The 25,640-nt window shown below is 54.7% G+C and overlaps 1 protein-coding gene and 1 pseudogene across 2 annotated transcripts in view; one reads left to right on the top strand and one right to left on the bottom strand.

Annotated features, from left to right (window-relative positions):
• The window catches only part of CFAP46 (cilia and flagella associated protein 46), a 96,236-nt gene that overhangs the window by 47,806 nt on the left and 22,790 nt on the right, over positions 1 to 25,640 (top strand). For both annotated transcript variants that reach the window (XM_049645925.1, XM_049645924.1), the window contains exons 26-40: positions 296 to 434; positions 783 to 966; positions 4,491 to 4,650; positions 4,950 to 5,155; positions 6,240 to 6,491; positions 7,134 to 7,283; positions 10,139 to 10,287; positions 11,075 to 11,173; positions 11,562 to 11,694; positions 12,449 to 12,595; positions 14,492 to 14,692; positions 14,780 to 14,886; positions 16,141 to 16,317; positions 17,452 to 17,587; positions 25,284 to 25,472. In XM_049645925.1, coding sequence (XP_049501882.1) covers positions 296 to 434; positions 783 to 966; positions 4,491 to 4,650; positions 4,950 to 5,155; positions 6,240 to 6,491; positions 7,134 to 7,283; positions 10,139 to 10,287; positions 11,075 to 11,173; positions 11,562 to 11,694; positions 12,449 to 12,595; positions 14,492 to 14,692; positions 14,780 to 14,886; positions 16,141 to 16,317; positions 17,452 to 17,587; positions 25,284 to 25,472 — 2,429 coding nt within the window. The remainder of the gene's footprint in view (positions 1 to 295; positions 435 to 782; positions 967 to 4,490; positions 4,651 to 4,949; positions 5,156 to 6,239; positions 6,492 to 7,133; positions 7,284 to 10,138; positions 10,288 to 11,074; positions 11,174 to 11,561; positions 11,695 to 12,448; positions 12,596 to 14,491; positions 14,693 to 14,779; positions 14,887 to 16,140; positions 16,318 to 17,451; positions 17,588 to 25,283; positions 25,473 to 25,640) is intronic.
• On the bottom strand, positions 7,826 to 8,690 carry LOC125933066 (phosphatidylinositol N-acetylglucosaminyltransferase subunit P-like; annotated as a pseudogene).

Raw genomic sequence — 25,640 nt, 5'->3', positions numbered from 1 at the left:
TGAGCCCCTCGCGAGCCTCTTCGGCGCGGCCGGTCCTAAAGGACTGCTGTCGTGCGGCCCTGCCCCCCCTTCCCCCGCGACCCGACAGCTGTCGCGTTGGCCCGGGGGTCGTTGTCAGGCCCGCGGGGTCGCCGATGCACGTGACAAACCGGGCGCACGCCGCCCTCAGGGACGTCCGCGGCCTCCGGGCTCTCACGTGGTGCCGGGAGCCCTCCCTGTGGCGCCCCGAGGCCCGCGGGTCGGGGCGGCCTGGAGCTGCCCCTTCTCGGAGCCCCGAGCACCTCTCCTGCCGCAGGTGCCGAGGACGACCTGACGCTGCGCGCCGCGCTCTACGGCCTGCTCTTCCACTGCCACGCGGACCGCGGCGACTGGGAGGGGGGCCTCAAGGTGCTGGACGAGGCTGTGCAGGTGCTGCCGAGGACAGCCCACCGCCTGTGAGCGCTCCCCCCTCCCGGGCACCCCGTCCCCCCCCTCCCTCCCGCCCCGCCGGGGGCCCCCCCACCTGCATCTGCCCCCCTGCCCCACCCTCCCATCTCCACTGGCGACTCCGTTTCCCCTCTGGGAATTCAACACAAGAAGGGAGGGGACTTAAAACACACACAAGTCATGACAAAGGAAAACACAACCCAAAAACCCCCAAGTAACTCAGGTTCCGTCTTGTTTTGTCTTTGTAAGTAGGAAAATGGACAAACATTTCTTAGTTTTGGGTGCCTTCTATATATTTAATTGTTTACCGTTCAGTTCAAGCATTAATTTCTCTCTTTTGCTTTTTTTTTTTTAAGCCTAATTTTCAAACACATGGTCATCGTGAAGGCCAAACTTGGCCAGAATTTTACGATGGAAATACAGAAATTCAAAGATGAAAGTGAAGATTACTTGGCACACATGTGGCACCGTCTGGCCTTGAACTCCAGGAGTGTGCATGGCGAGCTGACCTGCTATCACAACGCCATCCAAGCCCTACAGGTCTGCCTGGGTGCTCGTGACGTCAGCCTCTCAGTTGTAGACGCGGGCCCGAGGAGGGAGGCCTGGGGAACCCCTGGCCCAGCGGAGGCGTGGGGCGCAGCCACAGGGAGGGGATGCGCCCTTCTGACGAGCGCAGGGCAGCAGGCAGACAGACCCCTGTCTTCTGTGGCACCTTCCAGCGTGGAGGGAGAGGCCCTGCGTGGGTGCAGCGCCCGCATTGCTGCCCCGGGGGACGGTCGTGGGGGAGGGGGTGAGGCCCGCAAAGAGGGGGTGCCCGAGGCCGGACCGGGCACAGAGGAGCAGGCTGTGTCGCCTTCTGCGATTCGGGGGTCTCGGGCTCTCTCCCCACGACGAGAATCACGGCAGACATTCGTCTCCATGCACCTGGAGTGAAGCAGGGCAGGTTTGGGGAGGGGATGGCGCCTCCACGTGGCCCCACGGCCGGTGGGGGCTCTGCTGGGGGACAAAGCCGCCCCTCAGTCACGGCCCCGGGCTTGTCCTGAGGACACCACCAGCGCCAGGTAACTGACGGGGCTTTTCTGTTACTCGGAGTGTCTCTCATGGAGCAAATCCTGCCGTGAGGATTGTCGACGGGGCCAGGGGTGCTGTGTCCCTCGGGAAGGAGTTAGCTGGGGACTGGTCAGGACGCTGCTCTGGGTCCAAACACAGGCTCTGTGTGGTCAGCGCTGAGCGGCCAGTGAAGAGGCTCCTGGGACCTAGGTCCCCACCGGGCTCAAAGGGACCAGGCAGTGTGGACCCCACCCTGCAGGGAAAGGCTTCCCCGGCACCAGGCTCCTTGCAAAGGCTGTCTGTCCCCACCGACCCCAAGTCCCCTCGTTCCTCGTTTCTGGTTTCTTGGGGTGCAAGGTGTATCTTCACGAACTCACAGGGTCACGTAGCCATCACTGCCATCGGTCTGAGGACGCTTCACCACCACCCAGAAAACCTGGCCCATTAGCACCCGTCCCCTCACCCACCGCCGGCCGGCAGTCCGCTTTCTGTCTGTGTGGGTTTGTCTGTTTTGCATGTGTCGCACAAGATGTGTCCTTTGTGCCTGGCATCTTTCATCTGGCATAACGCGTCCAGGCTGTCTTGGGTTATGGCTGTGTCCGAGCTTCACCCATTTCTCTGGCTGGTAAGGATCCACTGTGTGCAGACGTTGTCAGGTAACGTTTTGTTGACGGGTGTGCGTGTTGTTTCCAAGTTTAGCTCTTGTGAATGACGCTGCACGGACGCCCCGTTCGTGTCTCCCGGGCACAGACCTAGCAGTGTATGCAAGGTGCCCGGGGAGCTCTACTGGACCTTCCGAGGGGCGGTCACGGCTCTCCAGAGCTCTTTCCCACCAGCAGTGGCGAGGGCCCCAGTGTGGCCGCGTCCTGGCCCGCACCGCCCCCTGGCTTTCTGACCTAGTGTCCTGGGGGAGACGGTGCTGTCCCATTGTGGTTTGACTTGTGCTTCCCGGGTGACTCACACGTGTGTATTTTCTTTTTCTTTCTTTTTTAATGTTTGTTTATTTATTTATTTATTTATTTATTTATTTTTAATGTTTATTTATTTTTGAGAGAGAGAGAAAAAGCACGAGTGGGGGAGGGGCAGGGAGAGAGGGAGACAGAGGATCCAAAGCAGGCTCTGGGCTCTGTGCTGATAGCAGAGATCCTGATGTGGGGCTTTAACTCACAAACTGTGAGATTGTGACCTGAGCCGAAGTCAGATGTTTAACCAACTGAGCCCCCAGGTGCCCCCCTTTTTTTAATGTTTATTTATTTTTTAGAGAGAGAGAAAGCAATGTATTTTCATGCATGTATTGGCCATTTGTCTATCTTTTTAGCCTGAAAAAAAATTTTTTTAATGTTTATTTACTTTTTGAGAGAGAGAGAGACAGAGACAGAGACAGAGGTGTGAGCGGGGGAGGGGCAGAGAGAGGGAGACACGGAATCCGAAGCAGCTCCAGGCTCCGAGCTGTCAGCACAGTGGCTCTCGAACCCACAAACTGAACCGTGAGATCGTGACCTGAGCTGAAAAGTACGACGCTTAACCGACAGGTGCCCCCTGTCTATCTTTTTCAGAGAAATGTCTATTGAGATTCTTTGTCCATTTTTTAATTTAGTTGTTTGTCTTTTTATTGTTGAGTTGTAGGACTTCCTCATGTGTCCTGGGCACAACCTCCGATGAGATAGGAGATTCGTAAATGTGTGTTGTCTTTTCAAGCGCTTTTCACTTTGTTGGTGATGCGTTTATAGCACAAACGTGTGTAGTTTTGATGAAGTCCACTCTGTTTCTTTTGTTGCTTGTGTTTATGGACTGTGTCCCCGGAGCCATCTCATAGTCCAAGGTCACGAAGATCCACTCCTGTATTTGTTGTAACGGCTTCATTGTTTCAGCTCTTACATTCAAGTCTTGGATCCATTTTGAGTTATACTTTGTGACTGGTGTGAGCATGAGGGCGCCCCGTTTTCCCAACACCATTCGTTGAGAAGATGGTGTCCGTCATAAACCCCACCCAGGCTCTGGCACCCCCCAGCTCCCTTGCAAAGCTCTTGCCAAGCCCCCAAGACCGCCGTGGGCACCCTGAGGCCCCCCCCCTCCCCGACCTGCCCCTGCCCTGACTGGCTTCCTTCTCTGGGCTCCCAGGTCCCCCTGCCTCCCAGCCCAGCCACCCCCCCCCCCACCGCCAACCACTTAATGGGGAGAGGGCGGGACTCAGGGCTCCGATCCCTCCATCCACGACTCCCCTCCCACCCCCGCCAGTGATCTCAACCAGAGCCAAACCCCACCTCTACCCTGAGTCTCCTCACAACTTCGTGTCTGGCCTGGACCCCCCTCCAACCTTACCTCCCATGACCCGTCGCCCGTCCGCCTCTGTCTTCTTGTGTGCCAGCCCGACACCCAGAATCAAACGCCTGCTCCTCAGCGCCACCCTCCTCTGTCCTGCCTTTCCCAGCCCGCGGATGGCGGCCCCCCCGGCCTGGGTGTCAGGCGAGGTCTGTGGGGTTGGGGCGAGCGTGCGGGGCCCTGCAGGTGGACCAGACATCAGTTGGGCTGTCTCTGCTCCAGGAGGGGTGGGAAGCGGCAGCCCTGTCCCTCGTGCAGTGAGTTTCGACTCACTTTGTGCGGGGTTCTGGGGCTGCATGCTGGACGGAACAGCCTTCTTCCCTGACCCCGGAGCCCTGGGTAACCACAGACCCGTCCAGAGAAAGCCTCGCATACACATTTGAATGAGTGCCCGGGGAGGCACAAAGCTGAGCACAGACCGAAGGCAGGCAGACTCAGGAGGGCCGGCGGGCGCCCGCAGCGGGGTGGGAAGGGGGCCCGGAGACTGCCCGGCTTTGGTCTCGTGACAAGACCGTCAGCAACGGAAAGGTTGTGCACGAGTGTGGACGGCATTGGGTCCCATCAGAGGATCCCGCGCCGCGAAGGTGGGTTGAGAGCCCTCCGCCCGCTTGCGGCGACGCGCTCAGTCCCAGCGTTTGGGACGCTGAGGAGTGAACACATACCCCTTCTGGCCTTTTTGTTTAATCCCAAAGAAGCCGGAGAGTGACTGGCAAAAAGTAGAATACATCCTGGAATTCAGCGAGTGGCTGTATGACAAACAGTTTCCCATGGAGGACGTAACTTTCCACCTGACGTGGGCGATTCACATCCTGCTGGCGATGACACCTGCCAGGGACGCCCCTGAGCTGGCAGGTGAGGGTGGGCTCGGACGCCCCTCAGTGGTTATCTGCTCTGGTTCACGGTCAGCTGCTCAGTGCGCAGGGCCGCGCCCTCCCCGTGGCACCGGGGCGCTTGGGTGGGGGGCTCCCTCCTGCCTGGGACGGGCGTGTCCTCACGGCCCCCACCGGGACCTGCAGCCCCCAGCGGGCAGCCCTATGGTCCGCTGGCTGGGGGAGGAGCCCTGGACGCCCGTGCCCCCAGGTGCCCTTCAGAAGGGCCCACGCCATCCGAGCGTGGACATGCTCATGGCCGTGGGCACCCCTGTCTTGCAGAGGAACAGCTGCCCACCCAGACAGCCCCTGAAAGTCCAGTGTCCGAGGCTGCAGGGACAGTCTCCTTGGAGAAGCTTTGGAACGTGAGGCAGCTGGAGGCCCTGGCCCGCACCTACACCCTGCTGGCCCTGATGGTGTCCCCGAGCGCGGCCAGCTACCAGGACTACTGCCTCATGGCCTACACGTTCCTCAAGCGCATCTGGCAGGTGAGGCACGAGGCTGCTCCCTCCTGGGTCCCCAGCTCTTGACGGGAGTCCAAGCCTCTCCCTGTAGCCCGTGGGCCTCACCTGCTCGAGAAACCCCTCAAGGAAGGCCCGCTCCAGTGGCCAAGGCCACTCGTCTCCGAAACCCACCCAGCACCCTTGTCCGTCCGCCCAGAAGTTCCCCGGCGGGGGTGCCCGCAGCCCGTGCAAATGGAGCGGCCGGCTGGCCCATGTTTGCATCTCCCTGCCCCTCGGTGGCCCAGGCACAGCAATCCTGAGCTGCCCTGCCGCTGGGCTTCCAGAACCTTCTGTGCACGGCCTGTCCCTACCATCTCTTTACAGGGCCCCCCACCCGGGGAAGCTCTTGGAGCCTCTGGTTCTTGAGGACCTCCTGCGGGCAGTACCCGCCCCCCTCAGAAATGTGCTGGGAACCTTGGCTGCGGGAAGGACGGGCGGGACTGGGAAAGCAGTCTTCAAGATGCCCCAGCCCACTGTCCCACCACCCATCAAACAAGGATTCTTTATGCTTCTTTTAGGAGAACTGCTAAAAGTTATGTGTGTTCTATTTTTTAATTTTTTTTTTAATGTTTTTTTATTTATTTTTGAGACAGAGAGAGAGCATGAGCAGGGGAGGGGCAGAGAGAGAGGGAGACACAGAATCCAAAGCAGGCTCCAGGCTCTGGGCTGTCAGCACAGAGCCTGACGCGGGCTGGAACCCACAAACCGCGAGATCGTGACCTGAGCTAAAGTCAGACGCTTAACCGACTGAGACACCCAGGCTCCCCAAAGTTATGTGTGTTCTTAATTAGAGACATGAACTCACTTCACAGAGCTGACAAGCCCTCCTTGGAGGTCAGCCCCGTGTCCCCACCGCGCCCGCATCCTGGAGGCCAAATGTTCCACTCACCAAGGGATGCTGCGGTAACCCGTGCGCAGGTCGGGCTCACCGACGTGGCCCTGGCACACGAGTGGCATGAGATTGCCACTCGGAGCGTTAGGACCACTGGCCGCCCTCAGATCTGAGCGTGTGCGGGGGCGTGTTCACGGCTGTTCCTCATGTTGCAAATCTGGATTTCATTTTTCACAGGTTTCTTTGTTAACAGCAGGAAAATCAATTTCAGAAAGCAGAATTCTAGCAGCAACAGCTAGCTCACATTTGCTACTGCCTAAAAAGGAGAAGGAGAAGAGGAAGGAGAAGAAGGAGAAGGAGCCAGGGAAGGAGAAGGAAAAGGAGAAGGAGAAGGAGAAGAAGGAGAAGGAGCCAGGGAAGGAGAAGGAAAAGAAGGAGAAGGAGAAGGAGAAGGAGAAGGACAGAGACAAGGGCAAAGACCCCAAGCAGGTACCCTGACAGTGGGGCTCCAGGCCACAGACTGGGGCCACGCAAGAGGGCCTGGACCCACACCAGGGCTGCCGGGCCGTCGGGAGGGTGCCCCAGGGTGTGTGCCCCCCACCCCCCGGCAGAGGGTGTGCGGGTGGGAGGGCAGCTCTCTGGAGGAGTGGGAAGACAGCTTCCTCGTCACGTGGGGCCCCACCTCGCTCGCGTGGCAGTCCTGTCCGACTGCCCTCCGGAGCGGGCGCTCCCCCTGGACTCCGGCCCCACGTCCTCCGTGCTCTCCTTTACGCGGCGCTGGCCGGGCCTGGAGGTGCCGGTGGTGGGGTCACCGCGAGCCGGGGTGCCTCCGGGTAGACTCTGTTGGGCAAGGGGAGAGAGCACCGTCTTCGTGCCCTCGGGAGTGACGTCAGAGCGGGTTTTGCCTGTGAAACCGAACGTGGCTCTGGTGTGGCTCACAGCCCGGGCGCGGACCCCAGGGAGGACAGACGTGTGCAGGGGTGCTCTCGGGGTGGGGCGGGGCGGGGGTGCGGGTCCGGGCGGCACCCCGCCCCCAAGGGCGCCGGGGATGCGCTGCCTTCTCAAGGCTCACCACCTGTCTGCTCGAGCTCAGCCGCCTTCCAAAGCGAGTGCGCCGTTCCCGCTTTACAGCATCCAACCGCGGTTCCTGACAAACGGCTTGAGGACTTACCGGCCAGCACAGAGGAGTGGGCTTCCTACTCCTGCCCCGAGGAAGCGATATCTGTATTTAAACAAGATAAAAGCGACTTTACCGTCAACGCGTCAAGCATCCAGAAGCCGGTGAGTTGACTCAAAGAAGTGGTGTGGGCCGTGGCCACGCGCCCGCCAGCCTGCGTTCCCGAACCGTCTCCCCGAGCTGGAGCCTCCCTGTCGTGAAGTACGCCCAGAAGAGGGGCGGGGACAAGGCCTGGCCTCGCGAGGTGCCGAGGAGACACTTGTGGGTCGCCGCCCAGGCCAAGGCGCAGAGCAGGTCAGGCCCGGGGACCGTCCCCAGGAACGCGTTCCCGGCCGCCGCTCTCCCCAGACGACTGCCGGTGTCAGCGGGAAGCACTTCCTTCCTTTCGCCACGCACCCCCCCCCACCCGCCAGGAGCACCCCGAACACGCCAACGCAGCTGCGTGTCGGGGTCTGTGGCTGCCGTGGCCGTGGCGGTCGGCACGGGCCGGGTGGCAGCAGCCTCAGACGTCTCTCCTCTCGGCCGCGGAGCCCAGGCGTCCAGAGTCCGTCTGGCCCGGCCCGAGTCAGGGCGTCAGCGGGGCCACCTTCCCTGCGGGGCTCTAGGGGAGGGACTCCCTGCCTCGCCCAGCTCCCCGGGTCCCGGCGTCTCTGGGTCAGGGCCGTGTTCCCCCCGTCTCTGTCTCCGACCTCAGGGTCCTCTCCTCTGTGTCACAGCCCTCCCCGCTTCCCTCTTACGATGACCCGTGGGGTGATGTCTAGGGCCCGTCTGCCTAACCATGAGAATCTCTCCTTCTCAGGACTTTTTTTTCTTTTAAGTCTGGCATATGGTAATGCACCATTTCAGTTATTTCGTCCATTAATAACTAATATTTGAGAACATTTATATAATAATGGAGCTTAATCTAAGGGAAGTTCAACTTTTTTACATTTCAGTGTTGGGTATTAATTAAGAGAAATGGTAAAAATAATTACGGTCAAAATTATTACGTCAAAAATATAATAAATGCTTGGTGTTAAGTCTACATACAATTCAGTTTTTGGCATCGGGTTCTTTGGCTGCAAGAAAGAACATTCAGTTTACATCATTTAGGGGAATATTTCTTAATGTTGGGATGGGCTCTTGGTATTTCTTCTGCTGTTGATTTTTAGCAGAGTTCTCTGATTGTATGAATGGAGTTGAGTGGAGAGGTACTGATGGTGTCTATTCCAAATAGGAGTACATACGTGATTACTGTCGTGATGAGGAGGTAGGCAGGCAATGCAACCTCTCTATATTTTTGAGGCCAGTAGGCTAAGCCTAAGGAGTTTAGCCAAGACTTAGGAAGAAAAGCCCATACAAGATAGAGTATGAAGCCAAATTGGGAGCTTAAGGAAAAGAACAAAGCCGTAGTTGCCCTTTCTGGCAATGGGGGCAGTGAATTTTCCACCATTTTCCCTGTGGTTTTAGACAACCTTTCTGACCTGGGACGCCAGAGCACAGGGTCAGCCAGAATGTTCCTTTCACCACCAGAGAAGATCCCCCTTACACACACCTTTTATTTTAACTATTCTTGGGGAGCATTTATATAAGATTTTTTGTTATTTCTTCCTTAAATTTGGTAGAATTCCCTGGTGAAAACCTTTAGGCCTATTCTATGAGGGAAGGTCATAAATTATGAATATAGTTTATTTCATGGTTATACAGATCTTCAGATTTTCTGTTTCTTCTTACAATTTGATGGATTGTGTTTTTCTAAGACATTTTCACTTAATATAAAATTTCAAATGTATTGGCATAATGTTGTTCTTAATATCCTTTTATTATCTTTTAGTGACTGTAGGGTCTGTAGGGATTTCTGTGTCTTCCCACCCCTCTTTCCTGATCAATCTCACCAGGACTAATCAGTCATTAGTCTCTCAAAGAACCACATGCTTTCCAGGCCACCCAAAGACCACTAGGTTTCAATGAAGTTCCTGAAGGGGCTGCTTTACTTCTAGATCACCCTTAACTGTAAGGTGCAGCCCTTTGGGAACCAGCCGGGACATGTAGCTTTCAGTGGGCCCTCAACTCCAGTTTTTTGCCTCCACCTTACAAAAAAAAAAAAAAAAATCAGAAGCATCATTCAGTCTCCCAGCTTCCTCTTGAATCAGCAGACATGCCCAGGACAAATGTACCCCAATACGTGAGGCTAATTTCTCTGGACACCCATCGTCTTCCAGGTCTCGGCCCAGTGATTTTTCCCAGCATTTCCCAGTTTTCAGTGCTTTTAGTGCGTTTTAAAAATAGTTCATCCAACTTCTCTAATTTTATCAAACCTAGTTCATCTTTGTAAGCATTAGTTCTTCTCGATCTATATTCAATTTTAAAGCAGGTATTTGTGTTCCTAAAGAAAGTCTGTTTTTAATGGATCAGTAGTTTTTAGTGGAAGAAATCTAACAAAAACATTAATTTGAGTAAATATGTAAATGGATTGTTTCTTTGTTTTTAAAGTTTACTTATTTATTTTGAGAGAGAGAGTACAAGTGGGGGAGGGACAGAGAGAGGGAGGGAGATGGAGAATTCCAAGCAGGCTCCACACTGTCAGCACAGAGCCCGGTGTGGGGTTCAAATTCATGAACTGTGAGATTGTGAACTGAGCTGAAATCCAGAGTCAGCCGCTCAACCAACTGAGCCACCCAGGCACCTCATAAATGGATTGTTTCTTGTGAGGACTTTTAACTGTACTTGGATGTTGAAGATTGTGGGTGATTTCACACGACAAGATAAAAGTTATTAGTGAAGAAGAGGAGGAAAGCACATCATTCATTCATTCATTCATTCATTCGTTGTTCAACAAACACTGTTGAACACCTGCTGTGTGCTTAGAGCTGTGCTTGGAATGGAGAAGGATAGAGATTTTTGTAGAAAGACCCTAGAAGCTAGTGGTCTAACCTTCCTCCCTTCTTTGACCTTACATGTTTGTTGTGTGTTTATGTAGACATACAGTTTATATTATCTGGACCACTTGGTCAAAGCCCTGCAGAAGATGTCCCTTTACGAGCTCACCATCCCAGTCCTGCAATTGGGCGTACTAATTGCAGCCTCCGTGGTAGACAGCAAGAGCCTCAAAGATCTGTACCATCTTCGGTCAGTATAGCTGTTTTATTTTCAGGGAAACTGGGGAGCATTTAGGTGGCTAAAATGAAAATTTCCCCGAAGCAATATAAAAGCAAACAGCGTTTTCATATATCAATTCTGTAGTCAACTATTTCTATAAATAATAGTGCCTATGATTTGTAAAACCAAATAAATCAATATATTTGAACATAAAATAGTAATTTTATTTTACAATTTCTACCTGGTCTTTAAGAGAAGATCATTGTTCTAAGGAAATGCACACTGAAGTGTTAGAATAAAGGGCCACTGTGCCTGTAGCCGACTCTCAAATCATCCAGAAGAAAATATAGGGTGTTAGGAGAGGAAGAGAAAACGGTAAAGCAAATGTGGTGAAGTGTTCACATTGAAGGAATCTGGGCGAGGGGCGTATAGTAATTGTGGTATTTGTGCCGCAAGCTTGACATCATTTCAAAATACAACATTTTACACCAGAATCAAAGTGGAGCCTCTCTCCTTGAGGGGGGAGGTGGTCAGAGCCCCAGCCACTGTGCCTGAGTTTTACCTCTGAAGGTGACCCTGAGACCATAAGTAGGTATTGAGTAAAATACGTGAATGAGTATTAAAATTTTCTCTGCCTGAAATTTGGTAGAGTCACCTGTGTAATTTTGCTTGGGTTTAAACATTATTGAAAACCTCACTAAATTATACATTTCTTTTTCCGTTTACCAATTTTTATCAGGTCCCAGTACAGCCTGACTCTGATCTACCAGGTCCTGTGTAACCCCATTAACTCTCCTTATTGCCCCCCTGCCCCTAGACTTGCCCTAGTTTGTTCCGATTTGAAGTTGCAAGAAGCAGCGACTTACCATGAAGAGGTGGTCGGGCAAACATACCTTTGTGACGTGGAGCAGGCCAGGTACGGCGCCTCCCCCGGCTCTTCGGTCTCCTGTCGGCGGGACACGCTCCCCTGTCCAGAAGGGACGATTTGGCCAACCTGGGGCTGCTCTCGGCTGAGTCCCCTCCAGCCCCAGGCCCCATCCTTCATCACAGCCGGACGGTGGGCTGTGGGGAGACCCTCGGCCTTGGAGGCTGTGCCTGGGGGGGTGCAGATCTGTGCCTGGGGTCAGTGCCTGGGGTGGGGGCTGTGCCTGGGAGCAGTCATGGGCATTTTCTATTACCTGTAATCTCGATCTTCCTGTAGCTATTTTCATTTGTATTTCTTGACGACCGATGAAGTTGGACATTCTCAGATATTTCTTGGCCATCATATTTCTTTGGCGTCTTACTTACGTTATTTATGTTAGCTGCAGGAAAGAAATCGCCTTGAGAAAGGAGAAAAACAAGGAACTGCTCTCCGAAGAAAGTCTGACGACGGTGCCCGAGCCCGTAACTACGGTCCAGAAAGCAGAGACAAAGCCGCTCATAGCGAAGGATAAGGTACCCACTCTGCCCGCAGCACCGTGTTCCTGGCTGGGCAGGGACGGTGCTGAGGCTGCAGCCCGAGCCACTGGCCAGGACCTGCTGTGACTGCGCTGTGCCCAAACCCTCCTGCCGGGTTTCCCGTGTCCCCTCCCTGTGGGTCCCGGACGTCTCCGGGGAAGATGGGGCTACAGACCGCCATGGAGTGCTCCCCCCAGGGGCCTGGGCAGGACTCAGAGAAGACAGGCTGGGGGAGGCACGGAGGGCCCACCAGGAAGGGCAGTGGAGGCCCGGGCAGCTAGAGAGGCGGCCCCGGAGGTCTGACCACCAAGCAGCTCTCCCCTCCACGCAGTGGGCACAATTTGGGAGGTCTTGCCCCCGAAGGAAAGTCACCGTCCAGGCCACCATGCTTGGGACACCGCTCCATACTTGGGACTCCGTTTGTGAGCCCCCAGAGTCAACCGTTTGGGACACTTGGTAGGAACGTGCCAGGAGCCCAGGTGTCTTGCCGAATTCAGGGGCTCGGTGACCCCTCCCGTGCTGGTGCGGGTGCCGCGTGGTACAGGACAGCGGGTCCACGGAGCACGGGGCTCGGGCGGGAGCAGGGGCCACCTGGTGCTGGGCGTGCTGGGCGTGAGGCAGCCGGTCAGAAGACAGAGGCCCCGGGAGACTGCACGCAGTGGAGACAGGGGGCCCGGCCCGGCCCGGCCCGGCGAAGCGGGTCCTCCTGGCGTGGAGCCGCGGGGGCACACGTGCCTGCCATGCCTTGCAGATCTTGAAGATAAACGGAGAGACCGGGACTGGGCTGGAGGGGACGTCCTTTCCCCTTCTGTGGACCCTCAAGGCAGAAGTTCTGCTGGAGGTGGATCTGTACCAGCCTGCGAGGCTGCTGCTGTCGGAGGCCTACCTGGCCTTCCAGGTGAGAGGCCGCCCTGCCCGCGGGGACACGCGCCCTCTGCTGGGAAGCCAGCCTGCTGCTTGCCATTCTGGAACGCCCATCTTAGATTTGTATCTGAGTCTCTGCCCTTTGCCTGACGTTCCTCTGGTTTCCTTGCCTTCTGTACACAGAGTTTGCTAACATCCCTGCTTCCCATGGCTGCCGTGGGCCTGATTCCACGGCCGCTTTCTCTTGGATGGTAGGGCTCCTAGCGGGCCGTTCAGCATTGCGTTTCCTGCCGTCGTGTGCGGAGGCTGAGAGCCTGGAGGCTCGGGCTGAGCCCCCCCACCCATGAGTTCTGTCCTGTCTCCTCAGGTGTGGGCCCTGCAGGTGTCTGGGGCCTCTCCAGGGCCTCCCTGGAAGCCTGGGGTTTTCCGAGCCCCCTTGGAAAGGCTGGCACTCGGGCCTGGCTGTTCAGATCTTCGCTCGGCTCCTTAGGCCCCACTACTCCGTCCGCTGGGCTTCTTGAACCTGTTCTGTGCTCGAGCACAGATCTTTGGTCCTCCTGGTGTCCCCCATGAGCGGCCCTTCTAGTGCCTGGAGGCCACAAGCCCAGCCTCCCCTCCCATGCTGGGCCTTTGCTTTTCTCCTGGGCTGTGTCCCCATGAGCATGGATGCCCACGTGTGCTCCCCTCCTCCGAGATCGTGGCCCTCCAACGCCTGCGGATGGCTGGTTCTACCTGCGTCCGGCTCTGAGAACTGTGTCCACTGGGGAGCCAGGCAAAGCTACAGAGCCAGACAGGTGGTCAGAGACAGAGAAGTCCCCGATAAAGGCACAAAACTTCAAGGCGTGGGAGGTTCAGGCAGCGGGGACAGGCGTGCGGGTCTCGGCCAGCAGGAGAGCTGTGTGCAGGCCTGGTGGCCAGATAGGCGCGTGCGGTCCAGACTCCAGGGCCAGGAGGGGTGCGAGGGGTGGGGCCCGAGAGGCCGCAGCGCCCTGCTGGCCACGGCCTCTTCTGAGAGCCCCTGGGGCAGAGTCAGTCCCCAGGGCGTGGCTGGGCCACCTTTGCCGCCTCCAGATGCCACCCGCCCCTCCTGAACCTGACACGGGTCCCACATGCCCACGGGTCTTTCCCTCCCGGCATTCCGCTGCCCTGAGCCACCCACCCCATGGCCGTGCCTCTGTGGGGCCACAGCAGTCACAGCCTGGTGACATGTCCGTGGGATGTCTGCAGGTACGGGCCCCGCTTCCGTCCACGGCAACCCGCCATCAGCCTCTTTGCCGTGGCTCCACCGGCCAGCACCCCCCCCACCCCCCACACGTCCGCCTCCCGTAGGCACCTCGTCGCCCTCCCCGCCTCCAGCCTGCATTTGCCGTCCAGGGCCCCGGCTCTTGGGACAGCAGGCCCCAGGCCCACCAGGCCCTCAGTCTGTTTGGGCTACGTGCTGGCTGCCCTGTCCGGGGCCACCTCGGACTGCCGCTGTTCCGGCCCGCGTCCTCCTGCCGGCTGCGGGTCAGAGGCCAACAGCACCCCCGCCCCACGCCCAGGCCACCTGCGCCATGCGCAATGGGCGGGGGATGAGACAGCCCTGGCCAACTAGGGTGCAAAATCTGCTCACCTGCCGGCCCTTGGCCAGCATCTGGACGGGGGCTCCTGGGCAGCGGGGGAAGGGGGGGGACACTGGAACCTGCCGCGAAGGGGAGGGGGCTTCCCAGGGCCCTTGGCACTGTTGGAACCCTGGAAGTGGTTTCAGCACAGGTACAGGCCTCAAGCCCCCCTGCCCCCCGTGCCCTGAGGGCAAATATGGGGCCTCCTTCAGAGGTCAGGGAGCAGCCCAGTGGACACGGTGCGGGAAGGCCCGGTGCCCGGAGCTGCTGTCTCTGTCTCTGTCTCTCTCCCCCTCCCGACCCCCCTCCTGTCTTTCTACGTCCTTCAGGAGCTTGATGATCCTTGTGCCCAAGCAAGATGCCTGCACCTTCTGGCGCAGTTGGCGAACAAGGAAAGAAACTACGGCCAAGCTAAGCAGTTGGTGCAGTGGGCGCAGCGCCTGGGGGGCAGCGAGGAGTTCTGGTACAGCTCAACCCTGACCCTGGCGGACACGCTCCTGTCCATGGAGGGCAAAGGCAGAGAAGTGGCGGTGAGGGGGCCGGGTGCGCTCGAGAGGGGCCCGTGGCCGGTCCCGGTGGCCGAGGGCCACACCCCGACGCCACGTTGCCATCCCCAGGTCTGCCAGTTGTTTCAGAGACTGATAGACACCTTCAAGCTTCTGCAAAAAGAGAGACCGAACCGAGTGCCCGTCTTGGAGTTTATGGCCACAGACCTAGAGGCCAGGTAGTCCTTTGTAAGAAAAGCTTAATTCGCATGACGGCCGTGGCTCACTTTGTCCTTTATGCAGCATTTCAAACCTATGGCGTGCAGGGAGTCACGCGGAGAGCCCTCCGCCCACAACCCCCTACCCAGGCGACCTGCCCTGGAGCAGAGCCTTCCCTGGGACCCCCTGCCTGCTGCACGCGGCCCCTGGGGGAGGGAGGCCTGCGGACATCGCGGGAGCCCGACCTTCGGCCTTCGTCGGGCTCCTGGGGGCAGTGTGTGTTTCTTTCCAAAGTGCCTTTTTCTTGGGACAGGGGCGCAGGCGGCTTGGTTTGTGCCTAAATTCTCAGGGGATGCTTCTGAGCAGACGCTCTTATGCTGAGGGGCGGGCCCAGCCCCGGTGGGGGGCTGGCTGCAGGGTCTTCTCCACCCTTCACCCTCCGTCAGTGTGGAACTGCGTCCGGGAGCAGACACCTCCCTGGGGTCTGTCCTGCTCCGTGTCCGCCTCTGTTCTGGCCGGTGGTTCCGCGCCTCCCGCCCCGGGGGGCAGACGGCAGGTGCACTGGGGACAGAGCCTCCAAGAGCAGCTCTGGGTCTCCTGTGCTTACCGGTCTTGCAGACTTTCAGCTTGTTTTTGAGCCAGCTTCCTGGTAACTTCTATCCTTCTAGAAAATCGTTTCCTCTGGTTGTGTTAGTAGACGTGTTTCTGGGCTCTTCCCCTGTGACTTCACAGAGCTTTTCTCGTAGGTCCCGCTCCTCCTCGGTGCCCTCACTCTTTTCCCAGATCAGACTCCACACCAACGGCTAACTGACCTCAACAAAGAAGCAGCTCTGGCTTTCTTGACCAGAGCAGCCGGGACTTTGTCGTATTTTGGTTTTCTTGATTTTCTGCTTTGTCTTTGTTCAGTTCTTGGCTGTGTATTTGAGAGGCGCTGTCCTGTTCCGTTTTCACTGGTCCCGTGGGTCACCCAGCCTGTCCCCCTCCCCCGGCAGGCGCCCCTGACGTCCCCTGGCAGCGGCCCACAGGTCTGATGTGCGAAGACCGCCCCGTCCGTGTGGGTTTCTGTCCCTGAGTCAGAGGAGAGCGGTCCTGAATTTCCAGAAGCATGTGATGGCGGGGTGCGGGCTGCTACCTTCCGACTTTATTGCGTTGTGACGGAGGCGTGCGTGTGGCCCGTGTGGTCTCTGCTCTTCCGGAAGCGCTCCTCAGGTGTTTCCTTCGGCAACGCTGGTGACACTGCGGTGGCCACACGTGACGGCCCACGTCCCCTACAGGTGCGTGAGCCTCCAGATCAAGGCCGCTCAGGAGTCAGCTGATAACGAACCTCCCGGATGCTTTCTTCTGCTGAACAAAATGGACGATTGCTTGACAGAAATTGAGAAAAGGTTGATTACCTGGGGCTACAGAGACAACTGTGTGGATATAAAACTAGAGCGCGCCAAGATAAAGAGGTGAGCGGCCCTCCCGGGCCCCCGGAGCTCTGCCAGGGCCGGCGTGCCGCTCCCCCCCCATGACCGCGCACTGGCCCCGGGGCTGTCCAGGCCGCTCTCCCTCCGGCCCCCTCCCCGCCCCTGCCCCCCGACTCCGCGTCCTGACCACAGGCCCAGCTTTCCTCCTGGGTCAAGCCCCCACCGGCCCCCGTTGCCCTCCAGCAGAACCTCCTCCTGGCCCCGCCCTGTGGCCGCGGGCACCTCCGTCCAGGACAGCGGCACAGGGAGGTGTCCTTGCTCTCATCCAGTCCCCCCAGTGTCCCACCAGCTCCGTCTCTGCACATACACGGACGTACACTCACAGCCCCGCATGCTGCCCCACCCGCACACGCAGGCACACACGCACACCCCCACAGCGTTCTCACATCGGTCACACACACGTGGGCTCGTCACCCGTGATCACTCACAGGTGTTCACACACAGCCTCGCACACGTCGACCCCGCACACCCCTGCACCTGCTCACACTGGCTCTGGCCTGAGGAGCAGCCCAGGCGCTGCCCTCCAGTGGGGCTCTGTCACCCTCCCCCATGTGACCTCCCGAAGTCCCCACTGTCATCACGGGTAGGCGCTGGCCCAGAGGCAGAGGAGTGAGGCTTCAGTAAATGCCCTCCCCCTCCCGCCTCCCCTCCACCCACCCCGCCCTGGCCACCCGCGTGCTTGGGGTACACACAGGCACTTCGAAGCTCAAAACCGCGTGTGAGGTACTAACAGCGGCCTTTGTGAGGGAGAAGGAGCCTGCACACGGGCTCACAGTGTGCACAGTGTGAAGGGTGGCCTTTGGCCCGTCATCACAGAAGTGACACGCGGTCGTGGAAGAACTTTAAAACATGCAGAAAAGCACCAATGGGAAGATTCGGTGGTTGAATGAGCACAGTTAACGTTGTGTTGGTTCGCTGGTCTGTCTGCCAGGTGTAGATTTAACTTTGACAAAAGCAGTACAGGGCGCGTACTTGTTTTTGTATCTTTACATATAAGACATCTCATCAAAGGGTTTAAAGTACTAATAAAAATATAGTCACGAAGAAATTATATACTCCGCACTTCGTTAGTGCTTTGAGATTTTTGTTCTGAACCCCACTCTTGGTCTTATAAAGATTATGTGCCCAGAACGAGAAAGACCAGGAGCAGAGAACCGCGTATTACTTGGAGGCACATGACTTGGTCCAGAGAGCGGTGGCTGATGCAGAGGAGCTGTTCTGCAGCGTGCGGGCCTTACTGTCCCTGCAAGAGGTGAGTCTGTGCCCTGGGCCCCCCGCCCCCCGGAGCCCAGAGCACCCCCGGGGCACGCACAGACGCCCCCCACTTGCCTTAAACAAGCCGCCGGCTTCCACTTCTGGGAGTGACACCGACCGGATTTGCCCTCCCTTCTGAAATAACCAAAAAGTAGACAAAAACGTGAAGCAGGTGTTCAACACACTAGATGTCAGCATCCGTGCCGTCATCCTGAGCAGAGGCGGCCCCACCTCTGTCCACACTCCGGGTGGCCGAGGGGCACCCAGGGGGACAGGTACGGGGCTGGGCCCCCACTCAGGCTTGGGGCAGCGCCTGCTCCCACCAGCGGACAACCTCGTGACCCCGAGGCCAGTCGGGGATGATCCAGCCCCGGATGAGCCCTGCCCCAGATCAGCCTGCAAAGTCATCCAAGTGTCTGCGCACTGGGGTCCCAGGGCCAAGGCAGGAGCGGGGCACAAATGTCCATCCGCCAAAAAAGCAAGATGCGCCACGTCTGGCAACGGGTGAGAAATCACCGTGCCAAAATCCCAGTCAAAACTCGCATGCGAAAATCACCATGCCCGAGCAGGAAATACACCTCAGAACAGTCTGTGAACTGGCACAGATACCAGAGTTCAAAGGCAAGGATGTTAAAAATTACTACTGACTGCATTCCTCACGCTCCAAAGGCTAAGCGGAGATACAGGAGACGTAAAGAGAGAGAGCTGGGGAGGCACGCACCGGGTGGGTAGGGGAGCAGAGACTGAGAGGGTTGGAGGCGGCCGCGGACAAGAGTGGGGATCGCCAGAACACCCGTGAGTCGACGTGCCGAGAGTGCAATAATCGGAACCTTGCGAGGAGAGGAGGGCCAGGAGGGGACAAAGGCTGTTTGAGGAAATAGTGGCTGAAAGCCACTATGAGCCTACTGGAATCCAAGTATGCCAAGGGCACGTTGTGACCCAGCTGTCTCCGGCTGGGGGCTGCGAGGGCTCTTCGAGACGGGTCAGAAGTGAAAGCACACAGTAAGTGCAGAGCAGCCGACTTCAACAGAAAGAGTGCCATCTGGAAGACGGTGACGCAGCGTCACGAAGAGCCTGGAGCGAGAGCTGCTGATCGGTACCCAGCAAACACGTCTCTCGAGGATGAAAACGAACTAAAGACTCCCCCGGACCTCCAAGAGCCGAGCACGTGGCAGCGGACACGCGACGGGACCGCACAGTTGTCCTTGAGGCGGAAGGAAATCGGCCCCACGTGGAAATGTGATCTGCACAGATGAACGAAGGGCACGGCGAGTGCGAGCTACCCGGGAAAACCTGTGACGATTTTCTCTTGTTATTTAAATCTCTCCGAAGGATAGCTGACTGTTCCGGCAAAATGATAACAGCGTAGCATCAGGTCGGTAGCACCCGTGAAAACAAGATGTGTGACAAGAGTAGTGTGACGGAGTTTTGTGCTCTGAGTGGAGTGGCAAAATATACTCTAAACCCCGAAGGGATTACGAAAATCTCAGAACAAAGAGGCACGCCTAATAAGCCAAGAAGGGCTTAGGAGATCCTAAAAACCATTCACTTGTCCCTCAAGAAAGCGGAAAAAGGGGAAAGAGAATAAAGAACAGCCGGGCCGTACAGGAGACAAACAAGTCATGTCCCAGTCCCGCGAACCAGAATGGTCTGGATCCCCAGTTAAATGACAGAACTCGTCAGACGGTATGAAGAAGCAAAATCCAACCATGCGCTGCCTACAGGGAAGCCACTTTACAGACATGACTAGGCCGGAAGTAAAAGGATGGGAGACGGTACACGATGCTGACACACAGCGAAGGAAGCCGGGCGGCCCCACCCGCATCAGGCAGAGCAGGCTTCGGAGGAGGAGCGTCACGGGGACGAGCGGGTCGGTTTCACGGTGTAAGGGGAGCCGGTAACCACGGAGACGTCATGTTCTAAACTCTAAATACCTAATAGCAGATCGTCCAAAGGAACGAAGGAAAGACTTGTGACGTTGCGGCGGAGAGGCAGACAAATCGGTATTAACAGAACAAGTAGACCCTAACCTCAGGCAGAGAGCTGGGTTTTGCACCACCACCGACCAGGTTGCATAGTGGGTGTTTATAATGCATCTCCCAGCAGCAGCAGGATCGCATTCTTTTTGTTTCATGGGCACACGACACAGTTTCCACGATAGATCATATTCTGGATCCTAAACATAGAACAAGTCTCAATAAATATAAAGAGATTTAAATAAATAAAAAAAAAGATGGTGTACCAAGACTGCCATGGAATTAACGTAGAAATCAAAAAGCAGCATAAAAGAATAGTTTGGCCCGTGGAGGCAGAAAGCTGATTCGTGGTTGCAGGGGAGGGGCTGCGAGGCCATAGAGAAGAGATGGCTGTTGAGTGGGTAAGGGGTTCCCTTTTGGAATGACAGAAACATTTTGAAAGCAGAGGAGGTGCCTCCCAAGGCTGCGAACACACGAAGCACCGCCGAGCTGTGCACTTTGAAACAGTTAACTTCACATTATATGAACTTTACCTCAATTAAAAAACAAACCCAGAAAGCTATGGGTGGAATTGCCCAGATACATGGAAAATGAGTAGCATCTACCAAAATAACTATGAGCCAGAGAGCAAATCAAAAGGGAAAGTGTTTCTGAACTGAAGGGGGGAAAAACACGTCAAAATTTTTAAGGCATCTCTAATGGAATGCTTAGGGGAAATTTTGTGACACTAAATGACCGTATGACAAAAGAAATAAGATCCCAAATTAATGACCTCAGTCCTCACCATAAGGAAGGAGATAAAGAACCAGCTCCCCAATGAACAGAAGAAAGGAAATCAAAGAGCAGAGCAGAAATCAGTAAAATAGGAAACATTAAATTAGAAGGTAAAATCAATAAAACCACAAGTTGTTATTTGAGCAGATCAATAAATACACACACTTCTGCCTAACTGATCAGGAAGAAAAGAGAGAACGTGAATAACCAATATCAGAGAATAAGAGGTGTGACATCACCGTTGATCCCACACATATTAAAAGGATAATAAGGGGCTATCCTGAACAACTTCACGATAATGTGGAAGATTCCTTGAAAGACACAAACAACCAAAACTCACTCAAAAGGAGGCAGATCACCTGAATAGCCTTCCATCTGTTAAAGAAACTGAATTTGTAGTTTCCACAAGGAGAACCTCGGACCTGGAAAGCTGTAGCGGCAAATCCCAGCGGACATGTAAGGAAAGCATAACACCAATTCAACACAAACCCTTCTGGAAAACTGAGGAGAGGGGGGCACCCTATGAGGCTAGTGTTACCCTGATACCAAAACAAGAGCCTCAGATAGATGCCTCTCGTCACGAACATAGATGCAAACGTTCTAAACAAAAATTCAGCAAATTAAATCCAACGATATGTAACAAGGAGAAGACATCAATGTCAAGTCGGGACTATCCTGGGAATTTTTTTTAATGCTTTTGCTGTTGTTGTTGTTCTTTTTTGTTTATTTATTTAAATTCAAGTTAGTTAACATACAGTGTTGTCTTGGCTTCACGAGTAGAACCCGGTGATCCATCTCTTACATATATGATGCCCAGTGCTCATGCCAACAAGTGTCCTCCTTAATGCCCATCGCCCATTTAGCCCAACCCGTCACACACCTCCCCTCCAGCAACCCTCAGTCTGTTCCCTGTATTTAAGAGTCTCTCATGGTTTGCCTCCTTCTCTGTTTTTATCTTATTTTTCCTTCCCTTCCCCCATGCTATCTGTTGTGTTTCTTAACTTCCACATATGAGTGAAATCCTGTGATATTTGTCTTTCTCCGACTGACTTATTTCTCTTAGCATAATACCCTCTAGTTCCATCCACGTTGTTGCACATGGCCAGATTTCATTCTTTCTTCATCACCGAGTAGTATTCCATTACGTATATAAACCACATCTTCTTTATCCATTCATCAGTCGATGGACATTCGGGCTCTTCCATAATTTGACTGTTGTCGATGGTGCTGCTATAAACGTGTGCCCCTTTGAATCCACATGTTTGTATCCTTTGGATAAATACCTAGTAGTGCAGTTGCTGGGTTGTAGTGTAGTTCTGTTTACAGTTTCTTGAGGAGCCTCCACACTGTTCTCCAGAGCGGCCTCACCAGTTTGCATTCCCACCAGCAGTGCAAGAGGGTTCCCGTTTCTCCACATCCTCGCCAGCATCCAGAGTCTCCTGACTTGTTCATTTTAGCCACTCTGACCGGTGTGAGGTGTTATCTCAGTGTGGCTTTGATTTGTATTTCCCTGATGAGGAGTGATGTGGAGCATATTTTCATGTCTCAGTTGGCCATCTGGATGTCTTCTTTGGAGAAGTGTCTATTCATGTCTTTTGCCCATTTCTTCACTGGATTACTTGTTTTTTGGGTGTTGAGTTTGAGAAGTTCTTTATAGATTTTGGATACTAACCCTTTATCCAGTATGTCGTTTGCAGATATCTTCTCTCATTCTGTCAGTTGCCTTTTCGTTTTCCTGATTGTTTCCCTTGCTGTGCAGAAACTTTTTATCTTGATGAGGTCCCAATAGTTCATTTTTGCTTTTAATATTTATTTTATTTTTTAGAGAGAGAGAGAGGCAGAGAGAGAGAGAGAGAGCGCGTGTGCGCATGAGCGGGGGAGGGGCAGAGAGAGAGGGAAAGAGAGAATCCCAAGCAGGCTCCAAGCTGTCGGCGCTGAGCCCAACACAGGCTCAAACTCATGAACCGTGAGATCATGATCTAAGCGGAGAGTCGTATGTCCAACTGACTGAGCCACCCGGGAATTGTGTAACATTCAAAATCAATCAATTTGGCTCACCATATTTTTTTAAAATTAAAGTAAAAACATACGATCACCTCAGTAGATGTGGAAAAGCAGGTGACTAAACCCAACACTCATTCCTGATTGAAAAAAAAATACTCTCAGCAAACTATTAATAGAAGGAAAACTCCTCAAGCTGATAGAGGGCATCTGTGGGACTCCCATCACACCTGGGTGGAAGTCCAGGGCTAGGACAGCGCTATGTACTCTCACCCCCTTCCTCCTGAGTTGTATTTGAGTTGTAGCCCACTCAGCAGGTGAGAGAAGGAAATTCAAAGTGCCCTGTTGGGAAGGAAGAAATACAGCAGCCTTTGCTTTCAGACAGCATAATCACGTGTATGGAAAACCTCATGCAATCTACAAAAATGATAATAATAATAAAGCTACTGGGACTACCAAGCAGTTGCACCAAGGCTTCAGGACGCAAGGACAAGATGCAAAGATTAATTTTATATTTCTGTATACTCCCAACAATTTACCAGATATTAAAAATTCAAAAACAAGGGCACCTGGGTGGCTCAGTCGGTCGAGCATCCAGCTTTGGCTCAGACCGTGGTCTCGCAGTTCGTGGGTTCGAACCCCACATCAGGCTTTGCGCGGACAGCATGGAGCCTGCTTGGGATTCTCTGTCCCTCTCTCTCTGCACCTCCCTCACCCATGCTCTCTCTCTCTCAAAAAGAAACATTAAAAAAATTTTTTTAAATAAAAAAATTCAAAACAATACCATTTGACAGAATGAAAATGAAATTTGATAAAAAAGTGGAAACGCCTACCCTGAGAACTGTAACACATTGCTGAGAAAGTGAAGGAGGCCCAAACAGATGGCGGGATATACCATGTTCATGGGCCAGAAGACTTGATATTGCTAAGATCTCAATTCTCCCTAAATTTTCTGTAGTCCTGACCAAGAAGCTGCAGGCTTTTTTACAGAAATTGACAAAATTATTTTAAAATTCATATAGAATTGCAAAAGACAAAACATAGCAAACACAACTTTAAAAAAGAAAAACTAGGGGCACCTGGGTGGCTCAGTCGGTTAAGCGTCCAACTTCGGCTCAGGTCATGATCTCACGGTTTGGGAGTTCGAGCCCCACACTGGGCTCTGTGCTGACAGCTCAGAGCCTGGAACCTGCTCTGGATTCTGTCTCCCTTTCTCTCTGCCCCTGCCCCGCTCACACTCTGTCTCTGTCTCTCTCAAAAATAAATAAACATTAAAAAAAAAGTAAAAAAAAAAAAAAAGAAAAACTAAGTTGGAGATCTAACACTATCTGATTTTAAGACTTATTATAAAGTGACAGGAACCGAAGCAGTATGGTTTTAATGTAAAAGTAAGACATGAGATCAATGGAACATAACAAAGAATCCAGAAATAGACACACTTTACAGACACAAAATTGATTTTCAACAAAAGAGCAAAGGCAATTCAGTGAAGAAAGGCTACTCTTCAAAAGAGTAGGCTGGGGGTGCCTGGATGGCTCAGCTGGTTAAGCCAGCGACTTCAGCTCAGGTCATGATCCCATCGTTTGTGGGTTCGAGCCCCGCATTGGGCTCTGTGCTGACAGCTCAGAGCCTGGAGCCTGCTTCAGATTCTCTGTCCCCCTCCCTTTCTGCCCCTCCCCCCGCTCATACTCTGTCTCTCTCTGTCTCTCAGAAATAAATAAATGTTAACAAAAATTTTTAAAAATAAAATAGCTAAATAAAACATTGGTGCTGGAGCCACTGGAAATGCACACCCAAAACACAGATGGAAGGACTGAGCTCAGAGCAGATCATAGACTTACAGGTAAGAGCTGAAACTACAAAGCTTCTAGAGGAAGACACCTCCGGGACCTTGGGTTCAGCAAAGATTTCTCACCTACGGCAACAAAAGCATGATCCATGAAGGAATAAATTGATAAATTGGAGTCTGCTCTTCAAAAGACACTATTCAGGGAATGAAAAGGGAAGGCACGGACTGGGAGAAAATATTTGTGAACCATATGACTGACAAGATTTGATCCAGAATATAAAACACTCTTGGGGCGCCTGGTGGCTCAGTCGGTGAAGCGACTGCTCCGGCTCAGGTCACGATCTCGAGGTTCGTGGGCTCGAGCCCCGCGTCGGGCTCTGTGCTGACAGCTCGGAGCCTGGAGCCTGTTTCGGGTTCCATGTCCCCCTCTCTCTCTCTGCCCCTCCCACGATCCACTCTGTGTCTCTCTCTCGAAAATAAATAAGCATTAAAAATTTCTTTTTGATTTAAAACACTCTTAAAACTTAATAATAAGAAACAACCCAACAAAAAGAGGGCAGTTGAGCAGACATCCCCAAGGGGAACGTGTGGATGGTGGACGATGACATGCAGGGATGGTGAACCCACCAGTGAACCAGCGAGACGCCGACGGTCATGGAAAACCACAGCACGCTGTGACAATGGCTACAATTGGGAAGACTGAGCATACTGATCGTCAGCGAGGACGGGGAGGGACAAACCTCCGGCCGCTCGGCTGGGGGCGTAGCACAGACCACGCTCTGGCAGTTAGACACAGGCCACCGTGTGAGCCGGCCCCGGGTGTGAGTGGATAAACGCCCTGTGGCGGGTTCTCCCCATCAGTTAACGGGCATGAATGCGCGCAGCGATGTGGATGGGCCTGAAATAATTACGCAAGGGAACAGCGCCGGAGACAGCACGTGCCGTCAGCCCACGGGCATGAAACCCTAGAAAACGCAAACCGGCTCAGAGTGCCGGAGTGTGGCTGGTGGCCGCCAGGAGGGAGGGACTGAGGGACACGTGCGTTGTTTGGCTGTGGAGACGGCCCGTGACGTCTCATCGGAGCTGATGGAAGCACGGGGCGTGGGGGGACGCGGGGCCTGCCCGCGCCCTGACTGTGTCTCTTGCGCGCCCAGGTACAGAACGTCAACACGCCTCTGATGAGGAGGCTGGCGCAGCTCCGACTCCATCTGGCGGAAGTGTCTCTGGACCTTCTGGAGCTCATCTGGGCGGAGGCCCTGGCCCGCCAGTTTGAGCAGAGCCCCGTGGAGAAGCTGCTGGTCAGCTACCTGCAGAGCGTCAGTGACTACACCTCCGTCGGCTTGGTAACCGTCCCCGAGACCAAGGGGCCTCCCCCGCGTGCGGGTCTGCGGGGGCCGTGTTGTGATGGCAGGGCCACCCGGGGGCGGCTGGCGGGACGGAGCCCTGGGCCTGGCGGGCCTGGGGGTCTTGCCGAAGAAAGCTCCCCCCGTCTGACGGTCGGTGGGGGGTCT

Source organism: Panthera uncia, chromosome D2 (assembly GCF_023721935.1).
Source record: "Panthera uncia isolate 11264 chromosome D2, Puncia_PCG_1.0, whole genome shotgun sequence".
NCBI lineage: Eukaryota > Metazoa > Chordata > Mammalia > Carnivora > Felidae > Panthera > Panthera uncia.
The sequence above is the reverse complement of the archived record's forward strand: the minus strand, read 5'-3'. Positions and strand labels throughout refer to the sequence as shown.